The sequence below is a fragment of the Gopherus flavomarginatus genome, chromosome 9 (genome assembly GCF_025201925.1).
Source record: "Gopherus flavomarginatus isolate rGopFla2 chromosome 9, rGopFla2.mat.asm, whole genome shotgun sequence".
Classification (NCBI taxonomy): domain Eukaryota; kingdom Metazoa; phylum Chordata; order Testudines; family Testudinidae; genus Gopherus; species Gopherus flavomarginatus.
The window spans coordinates 5,450,904-5,463,270 of NC_066625.1; the positions used below are offsets into that span (position 1 = coordinate 5,450,904).

The 12,367-nt window shown below is 40.8% G+C and overlaps 1 protein-coding gene across 2 annotated transcripts in view; it reads right to left on the reverse strand.

The window, feature by feature from the left end:
- Positions 1-12,367, reverse strand: part of LMF1 (lipase maturation factor 1) — a 335,172-nt gene that overhangs the window by 288,041 nt on the left and 34,764 nt on the right. The window contains exon 3 of one of the 2 annotated variants that reach the window (XM_050967272.1): positions 5,108-5,118. The exons of the other annotated variant lie outside the window; for it this stretch is intronic. Coding sequence (XP_050823229.1) covers positions 5,108-5,118 — 11 coding nt within the window. The remainder of the gene's footprint in view (positions 1-5,107; positions 5,119-12,367) is intronic. 2 annotated transcript variants of the gene reach the window in all.

The following is a 12,367-nucleotide window of genomic DNA, read 5'->3' on the forward strand; positions in this document are numbered from 1 at the left end:
GCTACTGTATGCTAACTATAATTCTTATGTGCTCTTACCCTGTAGACTGAACGCTTTGGTGCATCACCTCCCTCGGCCACTCTTGGTTTGAACACAGCATCCAAAATATATTCTTTTAATCAGAGTCTGCGCCCAAACCAGAACAATTGCCTAGCTCTGGGCAAGCTGGGATCCAGATGCAAATATTCCAGCTCAGGCCCACCTCCAGTTTTAATGAAAATGTCTTACATCTGTACTGCATTTCAGTTTAGGCTTTGGAATCATGCTGATCTGGCTTCTCCTTAACCCCTGCAGCTTAATCACATTTTTCTTCCGTATCCACAACAATACTAACTGATATTGGAGGACAAGGAAGAAAATTCTGCTCTTTTATGCAGATAGGTCTCCTTGGCACAGAATGCTCCTACCCCTTCTACAGAAACACTCCCAAAGGACATGTGCCTCAATCCAGTACAGTAAAATCCAAAACTCTAACCATGCACTTTAACATTTCATTGTATGTCAATGCAAATCTAAAATTCAAGTTCCCTAAAGACCTTTTAAAAAGAAAATTCTCCTCTCAGAACAATTTGCATTGAAGCTAAGCACAAGTGAAGATTTTACAAGTAATGGAGAATTATGGCTCTCGACTTTTTTTTCCTCCTCCTTTAATCAAACACTTCACCTGAAAGTATGAAATAAGGAGTCTGCTGAGATACAACATAACCTTTGGAGCAGGCATAGGTACAGAGTTATTAATGTGCAATTCTGTGTTTACAAGTAAGGTAAGAAGAAATATAAATTGAAGAGAAGATACAATGAAGTTATAGTTGTCTTCCTTCCCCAACAGAATTTACTGATGTTCTCCGCAAGCATGGAAATTCACACTCTTATAATACACATTCAACTTTACCTATATAGGTCCCTTGCAGGGACTGTGGAAAGTAGACTCTGAACTCTCCCCAAGGAACCATTTATTTTGGCTTTAAATATGAACCCTTTCTGCATCAAGAATCTAATTAGATGAATTGTTTCCCCACTCCCTCAATTTAAGGGTCATGTCGATAACTGCACACAATTCTCTGGAAGACAAATAGATGCTTTTTTGCCTTCGACAGCTCCAAGTGCTCCTTGTAGAAAAGCAAAAACGCTACCCCAAAAGGTGTCTTATTACATGATGATAGGCTAGCCCCCCAAACAATGGCATCTTCCTGCAACACATCTGGATCTGTACTCTATAAGGAGAGCCACTGACGCCCATTACAAATCCACAGATTCTTCCAACCTTTCTGCAACTGTGCTGGTCTTTTCCCACTCCACTGACATCTCATTCTACCAGCATTTCCTCAGCAATAAGTGACATTATGCCGTATGCTAGGCTACCAAATCACTGTTTGAATTCCTGGGGTACTAATTAATACGCTAGAATGGCAAGCCAAATGAAAGAAAGCCTACACAGAGCCTATGTTTCAGTGCAGCATCTCTTTCTATAGTTCACTACAAAGCAGAGATGAAGTGAAAACACCATGAAAAAAAATCACTGTGTTATCCCACTGAAATCAGGCTCCAAATGAAAAAAACATGTATGGGATTATTTTAGGAGACTCATAATGGGATATGAAGCCATTAGAATCAAAGAAATGTAGAGCTGGAAGGGACCTTGACAGGTCATCTTGTCCAGTTCCCTGCATTGAGGCAGGACTAAGTATTATCTATACCACCCCTGACAGGTGTTTGTCCAACCTGTTCCTAAAAACCGTCAATAATGGAGATTCCACAACCTCCCTAAGTAATTTGTTCCAGTGCTTAACTACCCTAACAGTGAGAGCAAGTTTTGCCTAATGTCTAACCTAAATCTCCCTTGATGTAATTTACGCTTATTACTTCTAGTTCTGTCTTCAATGGTTAAGAAGAACAATTTACCACCCTCCTCTTTAGGGCAACCTTTTAAGTACTTGAGGAATGTTATGTCTCCACTCAGTCTTCTCTTCTCCAAACTAAACAAACCCGACTTTTTTCAATCTTTCCTTACAGGTCATGCTTTCTAGATTTTTCATCTTTTTTCCTGCTCTCCTCTGGACTTACTCCAATTCATCCAAAAACCCTACTGCCTGAACAGGGACCCCTTCAGATAAACTATTTTTATTCAGAATGGATCCATAATGACAGAAAATTATATCTATTCCAGGGCTGGTCAGTGGTCTATGAAATTAACCTGGTGGTTTCTGGCTCATCTCAAACTACCAGGAGAGGTGCCCTTATAAAAACACCACTCCTGCCACCACCATTTAGACCTGCAACTGGCTGGTGAGAATCTTCTTTTGACCTTCTAGGGGGTGTCGAAACCCTGCATAAAGCTGGTGAGTCCATTCCGCTGACTGTGGCAGGTGCAGGTCACCCTAGGATATTGAAGAGGCGGAAGTGGCCCTCTGAGGCGCTAGAACCAAAGATGTCATGAAGTGGAACCCAAAGGACTGCCAAGCTCCAGGAGGAAGCTCAAACTGGGATTTCACTTGCAGAGCTGCCACAGAAGCCCAGCCCTCAAGGAACTGAGCGTCTGGACACTAAGTGAGCATGTGCACTCCACTGAGAATCGGATTGTGACTCCATCTGTTCACAAGAGCCTTCTTAATAGTCTCAGCTGAGAATCAACAGAGAAAGCAGTTCCATCAGGTTAAGTTCAGGCACATTAGCCAGAGAGTGCTAGAGAACCCCTTGCATTGCCAGTGCTGTACCTGCCTGGTGGATGAACAAAGGACTTCAGGTTCCAGGACTATCCGTCTGGCCCCTTTCACCACACCAACTCGCTAAAACATGACATTTTAAAGCTGAAGTTATCATTTCCGAATAAGAATTAAAAAAAAAAAAAAAAAAGGCAGAAGGAATTACTACAACCCCACTAATTTCAAAACAGGTCTAATTTCCCAGGCTGCAGCAGCTATAGGATTTGCATTGTAACATACTCCTTTCATCTTTTAAAGATAAATAGCAAAATGCAAGCCTGTGCTCTGTGAAAGCTGCAGCATGTCTGTTTCACAGTTCGTTGCCTGAAGTGAGGAGTGTTTTTAATAACTCTTACCTGACAACAGTAAAGAGAGCAAAGAGCAAAACCTGTGGCAATACCAGTTGATCCCATTTGGCCTAACAGCTTGTTGTTATTTCCAACTATTGCCAGACTCCGGAGTTCTTTAAAATTCATGGGGACAGCCTGCAGTTTTCAAGGAGGCTACCAAAATCCATCCTAAGATGTCTCAAAAAAAAGCACACTTCCTGCAGGGGAACAGCAACCGTCAGCATTTCCAAAGATCACTCCGGAAATCTTTAGATAATTCTTTGAAGTAGATGCTACCGAAGTGTGGAACAGCTTTCAAAGCTCAGCAATATTTAATGTATTTCTACAGCAAAAGAAATGGATCACAATGTTGTTGTTTCAGCTATATTATAACAAAAATATTGTGGTTTTCCTGTACTCTCACAAAAGTAGCTTAAGATTTCCATGTCATTCATCTTATTCAGAAATAGCATTTTATCCAAAAATGAAAAGAGAGATCCCACTGCGTACAAAGGACTTGATTAATCAGAGCAGGGTGTTTATCCATTCAGGAGATAATGCAGACACAGTCAACGTTTTTGGAAGAGCTGAGTTTCCTCCATGACCAATAAGGAAACTGGAAAAAATATTTAAGCTGGACAATACAGGCTAAAACTATGCTGGGTGTCCTCAATAACTTTATGGAAGTAATCAGGTGTTTAAAAAATCCTACATTTTGCCATACAAATCCAAACCAGACCTGGAGAACTCTCCAGCAAGAAGGTAATAGATGTGGAAAATGATATATCTTCCCAGTTCTCCAGCTCTTCATAACACAAAGCATCATGCCTGATGATCCTTGCATATACCCTGTAGATAATTTCTAGTTCTATCTAGTTCCATTCTGCATTCTCTCTTCAAGGGTACGTCTACACTACCTGCCAGATCGGCGGACAGTGATCGATCCAGTGGGGGTCGATTTATCCCGTCTAGTCTAGACATGATAAATCGACCCCCAAGCGCTCTCCTGTCGAATTCTGTACTCCACCTCCGTGAGAGGCACAGGCAGAGTCGACAGGGGTGCGGCAGCAGTCAACTCACCGCAGTGAAGACACCGCAGTGAGTAGGTCTAAGTATGTCGACTTCAGCTACGTTATTCACATAGCTGAAGTTACGTAACTTAGATCTATCCCCCCTCTCCCCAGTGTAGACCAGGCCAATCAATTCAAATAATTAACAAGTAAAGGAGGACTCAATCCATTCAAAGGTAAAAAAAAGTTCTCTTCCTGTCAGTTTTGAGGGGTAGTCAATAATACATATACAAAAAGAATGGCCTTCACACTAAATTATATAGATTTAATAAATTCTAGGTGTATGGTTTCTGTATTGGTCAGTGCCAGCCCTGGAACAGGACTCCTCTAGTTATCTACAGAACCGGTACAGTACAGCGACAGGACAAGTTTGCCTGCTCAAAGTGATTCACCCCTACTTGCACAGGTGAATGTACTTTGGCCAGGATACTTAGCACTTATATAAAAAGATGTCTGTTCTAAGCTCTGTATGGACATTCATTCCCCTGACCCTCATGCGGTATTATCTGCATTTCACACCAATGGGAAAACTGAGACAGAGGTGAAATTGCTTCCCTGAATTCATACAAGCCACTGGCAGAGCTGGGTCTCCAGATTCCCAACCGCACATTCATTTCTCCAGTCCATGCTCTTACTCAGTCTCAGACTTGCTTTAATCTTTGGCATTGTCACGGTCAAAAAACGAGCTCAAGTGACATGTCCAGGAGAAATTGCAGTTAGACCAACCTACATGCTTTCTTTACTTAATACAGGATCTCTCACTAAATCAATTTCAACATAGACATTAGAGCAGTTTCACTTTGCTTAAGGTAGATATAGAACATATGGAAGATTTTTTTAAACTTGATAGAGGACTGACCAGTGCAGAGATTATTATAACTATAATATTCTTTTGTGTGAGAGAGAGAAAGAAAGAGAGAGAGAAAATAATTTAAAAGCTACCTACCCACAAAATGCACCAATAAATAATTACTGCGGATATTTTTTCTGATTTACATTCACTTACCAAAGGAATACCTGCAAAATAAAATGGAAAAAAAACATTAAAATCTGGGCTAATCATTCTTATTGACCTTTGTCTCAAATTACTTTTATCTCACATGGATTCTGATTTCAAAATGTCTGTGGCAACATGTCTGTAGTAAAGTAAACATTAAATACATAATGCAACAAATGCACTAATGGTGACTTTCTAGTCACAGTGGTTAGAGATGTGCAAGGTGTATAAACAAATACTGAATGCAAGCCTAGTTATTTTATTATTTATTTAGATTTAGAATAACTAAGATGCCTGCCCAAGGCTCTAAGCACCCTAAAATAATCATAAAAATATATACAATTAAATTAAACCTCAGCAGCTCTGAACTTGGTTCTATTAAAATTTGGCTAGCCAACCACCTACCCTCCATCATCTAGGAAACATACTCTCAGCCTTCTCTGGAGATCCTCTCAAACAGGTGTCCCTTGCAGCATGCCTGGAAAGTCCCCAGATTTGGTCTATTTCAGAGCAGAGAGAGGACAAGTTCTAGAGACTCAGAGCCCTCATAGAGGACACATTGCCAGCTGCCCTCTGTTTTATAACCAGGGAAATGAAGCTTGAGTGCCCATACTGACTGTGACACTACAGTGCAGGAACTAGTAGAATGATTATAGGATGGAAGTCAGGGACGTCTGAATTCTAGTCCCGATGTCCATGCCAATTCTCTCTATGACCTTCAGTGAGGTCACTCCATGTCTCAGTTTCACCGTATGTAAAATAGCAATAAAAATGTATTGGTAAATCCGACAGCTAAGTAAGACACACATTTAAAGCGCTGTCCAGATAAATATTTTTATTCACTGAAAATATGTGGTGTCTTGCTAAAGAGTGGGGAACATCTACATCCTGTCAAATCTAATTTATCAAGGTTGTCAGTTCTCCAGAATGAACCGAGATGATATTTATTATTATTCTGTCTGGGTTTAACGGAGGAACAAGCCATGGACAGGAATGAATGGTGATACTGTACTGCTCCTCAGGTCTTCAAAGATGCTCCGGGATGAAAGAAGATATTTGTATTACTGTCATGCCTATCAGATCCCACTGCGCAAGGTGTCCAAACCCATAGTTGGAGACAGTCCCTGCCCAAAGGTTTACACACCTAACAGATGAGAGAGACAGAGGCACAAACAGATCAAAGGACTTGACCAAGACCACAGCCAAGCCAGGAATACAACCAAGGTCTCCTGACTCCTTGTCCAGTGTCCTAGTCATTAGATCAGACCGCCTCTACAATACATAAGACTAAATGCATTATCCTGCAAATCCAACTGAAGTAAACAGGAGTTGAAAGTGCTCATTCTTCAGAATCAGCTACCAATACACATTTTTACTGCAGCTTTCAAAGCTGCCAAGGGGATTTGTATGCTCTCCTCTCACTAGTTACAACTCAAGTCCCTGCCATCTGATAACACCACAAAATAAGGGTCCGATACCACTGAACACCCAAAACGACTGTTGATGTCAAGTGGGAGTTTTAGGTGCTGAAGGGGTGAAGTCTGTTTTTTAAGAGGATAAGGCCATATAGGTCTAGAGCAATGGCTTTCAACCTCAAGAAACAGGCTCTACCTCCTACAGTTGAACGTTATGAAAGCACACAAAAAATTACTGGTCTTCCTGCCTTTCAGGAAACATGCTACAGGGAGGTCTTATATAGTATTTCCAAAAGGAGGCAGCATGGGCCAATGGATAGGGCACTGAACTCTGCCATATACCTCCCATGTGACAGCACACAAGTCACTTTCACAACATTTACCTTACTTGGTAAGTTTACCTGAAAAAGGAAATACTATATATTACTGACATTATTATTATTATTATTTACTACTACTACTACAAAATGTGCTAGGGCATATTTACTAGCACATTATAAAGCATGGTAAAACAGAAAACCAAAATACAATTGATAAAATAAACCTACAAGGATGCATTAGCTTTTTTATAGAAGGTCCTCTCCTCACTTTGTGCCTAACTTGCAAAATTCAGCAATCCACAGTGAGCGGTATTTTAGCCGTAAGTGCAGATTAGTGAGGCTGTACTGTGTGGTTATTCATTGATATTGTTTCCAAAACATCCTAAGCACTTTTCAGACAAAGATGCAGCCAAGCTCCACTGACAGTATTAAAAACTTTACTAAGCAACTACTGTTAGAGCCTAAAGGATATTGTTATAGTGCTGAAAAGCCCATATTCACTTTCACAGGTGGATTATTTACTCACATCTTCGATTTTTTTTTTTAAACAAATGACAGGAGTTCATCCAATAAGTCAAAATAAGTCAAAAAAATCCAATAAGTCAGTTGCTACTGGATGCATGATTTGAATGGTGCTAATTATAGCCAATTGGAAACCGGAGTTTCCATTCTGCAGGAAATTGCAACATTTTGAAATTTGTACTCAGCTCAAATCAGAACAAAAGCCAACATTAAGTAAGTTTCCTGTGGAATGAATATGCCCAACTAATTTCAATTTGGAACAATTTAAAACATTTTGTTTCGATAATGTAAAAAACATTTATTTTGATTCATTATTGACTTTTATTTGGCAACACATTAAAATTAATATTTGGCTGTCTTAAAGTCAAAATGAAACATTTTGACATTACCAAAACAAAAGTGGCTGAAACAATTCAATCATTCATTTCAACTTTTCCCCCGCTTCAAAAATTTCCTCAAAAATCAACATATTCCCATAAAACATTTTTATTTCAATGAAACTATTTTCTGATAGAAAAAATGCTTTGAGGTCACTAGCGTGAGTGGCGCTGACACGAGTCTATCTCCTGGCAGTGGGAAACGTGCTCAGCTGCAGCGTATACATACCCAATTGGACAAGAAATGTGGATAAATGTTTGCAAGATCATAGTCTATACTTAGTCCTGCTTTCAGGCTCAGGCCCCAAAACATGCTTTCTTCTGCGCTTTCCAATCCCTTATACGTACAATTAACACCAATGTGTAATGTACCACATGCCACTTTTTTTAAAGACAAAAAATTAGAAAAGTTTTTTAAAAAACTACTTTGTGTGCTACTGGAGCGCATCCTACTGTGATGTGCAAATGTTTTCTCTCTCTCTCACACACACACACTTCCAACAGTTATAAAAATCAATCAATCAAAGTATTTTATTGCATATTTAAACAATTTCACACGAGGCTACTGTTGCATAGAAGCCTTTATTTTCAAAAGTGCAGTAAGTTTTAACATTCTTAATAAAAGTGGCTCTTTATAAAAGATATCTGTCATTAAGGGCACCTCCACTTCACTGCTCTCCACCACAGTTGTGGTGCAGTTAAATACAAACTTGTACGAATTATTCTTTTTTCGTTGGCAGACGTAAAGAACCCCCTGAGGCCCATTCCAAAAAACACACAATGAGGAATTAATAAAAAATTGTATTCTTTTCAACCACATTAAGTTTTCTGACGTGTGTCTGTTGCTGATTACATCAATCTAGGCTCCATAACTTGTCATGCGATGACAAGCAAACACTTGTGAATTTATTTCTCTGAAGAAGCTCGTGATACAAATGCCAAGGAAACCAAACCGAACGGCTCACTATGAGTCCATAAACACAGCAGGGTCTCTTATGGAGATTTTCAAGACACAAATGACAGGAAGGTGCCTAACGCCCATTGACTTTGAATAGGAGTTAGGGGCTTAGCTGCCATTTATGCTTTTGAAAAATACAACTCCTTACCAACACACAGTAAGTAGGAATATTTTTTAAATAGTGCTTTCCCTCCCTATAGCCTCCCTTAGAATTTGGCAGAAATGTTTAATAAAAACAGATTACAGACAGAGAGAGTTAACTAAAAGTGTGGGTTTGGTTTTGCAAATTGCAACAGTGAATCATTTTGGGTCTGCAGATTGTCAGAACTGGGAATTTCACAAACTCAACATACTATTTTCAGCTCATGGTGTATGGATTACATAAATCACATTATATTTCTGTTCCCTAACTGGATGAATTATGTCATTAGCCAGAACAATATGAATTACATATTTAAATGCAAAATGGTAAATTGTGACTTTTACAATTAAATATACAATCAAAATTCACTTTTAAGCCAATCTTTGAGCTAAAATTGTGCTGATTAAGTTTCAGTGCTGCAATATTCATGGAACGCAAAAATGAAAGGGTAGTGAACATGTTTTTAATTAAATTTGCTTCAGATGAAAACATTCATAAAAAAAATTCCGCTATTTATACATATGTTGTTGCTAGAAGTCTGTGAACTTGGAAATGTAACATTTTCCATACAAAATAAATTATTTGGATAGCTAATTGGAAATTGCTCAGTCTTTCAATTATTATTTTTTTGGTTTAAATATATAAACCTGACTAACCTACAGTAATATTAAGACCTATCCAGTGATGGTGACCTTCAGTAATGGAAGCACTGGTTAGCACTCATAGAAGGAAGTGTAGTTTCAGAAATGGATTTGAGGTTCCCAAAGCGTATTATTGGAAATGAACGATTATACAGCAAACGCCGCCCTTCTCCACTCTGTAAAGGTACTCTACTTCTACATAGTGTCACTTGGTAATTGCCATTCACTGATTTTAGCATCAGACCCCTCACTGACTAATCAGAAGGCGAGGCAATCTGGAAGCAAAGATTTGCAAACTCAGCCAAAATGTGTAATCTCATCAAAAAAATAATCCTGTCACATTAACTTGATGTATTTTCCATAAACCCATGTTGATTTTCATTACATTACCCTTCTCTAGTTCTTTACTGATCCAGTCCTGTATCAGCTGCTCCATTATCTTGCCTGGCATCGATGTCAGGCTGACAGGTCCATCATTACCCTAGTCATCTTGTTTACCCTTTTCTTTTTTTTTTTTAAATTGGCACAATATTAGTTTTCTTCCAGCCTTCTGGAACCTCCCCAGTTCTCCAATACTTACTGAAAGTAACCATTAATGGTCCAGCGAGCTCCCCAGCCAGCTCTTTTAAAACTCTTGGATGCAAGTTACCTGGACCTGCTGATTTAAAAATGGCTAAGTTTAGTAGCTTCTATTTAACATCCTCCAGAGTGGAATGGAAAAAGTGCTATCACATATATAATGGCGTTTTCAGAGCAGCGTGCCTCCAAGGTGAGAAACAAGATCATCCCTGAAATAGTGTCATCCAAAACAAGGTATATCATATGTTCTCCACCTTCTCCTGGGCACAAAGACACGCAGAAGACTTCTGAAACACCAATATGAAGAATCCGGTGAATTTATGTATTGATGGCCATGTGGCCATCTAGCAGCTCTCAATATAAGGAGACTTGACTTCTCTGCTCCTAAGGACTCGACTTTGATGCTTAAGAGAAGGAAGAATATTTCCTGAATTTAATTTTGAGAATGGGTGCAGCTGGGTCTGAATTAAAAACAGCCATCCATGGTTTCAGCAGAGAAATCTCCCAATCTCAAAAAAGTGCCTGATTGGAGAGGGCAGCTATTGGGAGGTCTATTTTAACGGATCAGATGTACAACAAATCCTCCTGCAGAGGTTCAATTTGTCCCCATAAACCTGCTTCAGAGATGAAAGTGAAATCAGCTACAGAGATTGCTCCAAAGACATTTCCAGAGGCTAGCCCTTGTCTCCCTTCTCCTATGTGGGCCCTGTCTGGGGGTCTCAAAGAAGGAGCTGGCCTGGGGCTCACAGATGGACGCCTCAGAAGATCTACCCTGAGCTACGCAGGAGTTCCATACAGGCCTAGATACAAGCATGAATCCCCTGGGAGGTCTGGTATAGAGGTGGCAGCAGGGAGAGAGAGCTGGGCCTGCAGGCAAAGTCGAGCATTGGCAGTGTTCGTGATGTGTCCAGTGCCCTCTGTCCATAGCCCAAGCAGCGGAGGCAGCTTGGCTTCTCAGTTAGGAGCGCAGCTGCTGATGTGGGCTCTGGGGACTCATGCACTTGCTGCCATCCTGCTGCTGGCTCCCCTCATGGAAATGGAGGAAGGGGAGCTGCTTGCCCCTGGAGCTGGTTTCTCCATCCTGTCCATCTGCTTTCCTGCCCAGGGGGTGGGGCTGAGGAAACCCCACACAAACTGGGCTGAAGAAGAGGAGGGGCACTCAACTCTGCCCACGGAGACTGCCAAGCGCCTCGGCGAAACGCTCCATCAGACCTCTCTTTTTGCCTCTGACCTAGTACACCCTGACCACGGCAGGGGCAGCAGCTGCTGCAAATGCCTCCAATGGGGAAGCAGAGCTGAGGGCACAGTCTCCCCAAAAGGCAAATGCAGCCATCTGGGAATTAGACAGATATACGACTGAGCAGACACCGTCGTCAGAGTTTTTAAATAAAAGGCTCGAGTTTCCCTCCAAAAAGCATGGCAGCAGGTCTACCTGCCACCAGGAAGACAGCTAAAACTGCAGGCTACATCAGGGGACAGAGCGTTCCCCACTAGCAGTAACAGACAGACAGACAGTTCTGTCCGCAAGCAGGCTGAAGTACCCATTGCAATGGATCAGTGGACTGTAGCATGATGAATACTGTATAGCATAATCTCACTTAAGCTCCCTGCATTGTATCAATCAGTCTGTCTCTTCTCAAACTTAGACTGTCAGCTCTTTGAGGCAGGGACTCTGTTTTCACTGTGTTTCCATGTACAGCGCCAAGCGCAATGGGGCCCCAGTCCCGTAGTGAGGCCTTTAGGCATTATTACAACCAAACAAAAAATGTAATGATTAAAGTAACCTCAAGTTACACACTTGGAAGCCACAAAAGCCGACAATCCATCAAAGCGATACAACGGAACCACTCCAGTTCTTCATTAACTTAGGATGCATCATTAAGTCAAGAGCGTAGGGCAAGTAACATCTTTGAGAGCTGGTTTCAGCTGCTGCCAAGCCTTAGTATTCCACAGCGGTCGTGGGGGGAGGGCGGGAGGAGGAAATAAGCTAGAATGGTAATAAGTGAAACCACTTGTCTTGGTTTCTGGATTCATTTTATTGTGGTCACAGATCTCTAAAAGCTGGGATGCTGAGCTCTGTAATCACAACATCCACATTTAAACAGAGAGCTGTATTTTAGAGCGTTTGTTTCTCTCTTTCTCATGGTGGTGGAAAAGGTACTGACAAGGGAGAGTTAAAAGGGACTGGAAAGAAGAGGGACTCCACAAAGTCTTCTGGCAAACTGAGAAATGCCACCTAATGGAGCAATGCTGGCTATTTAAACAATTATATGGAATTGCTAAATGATAGGGCATTCACACAAAGCTCTCTACAC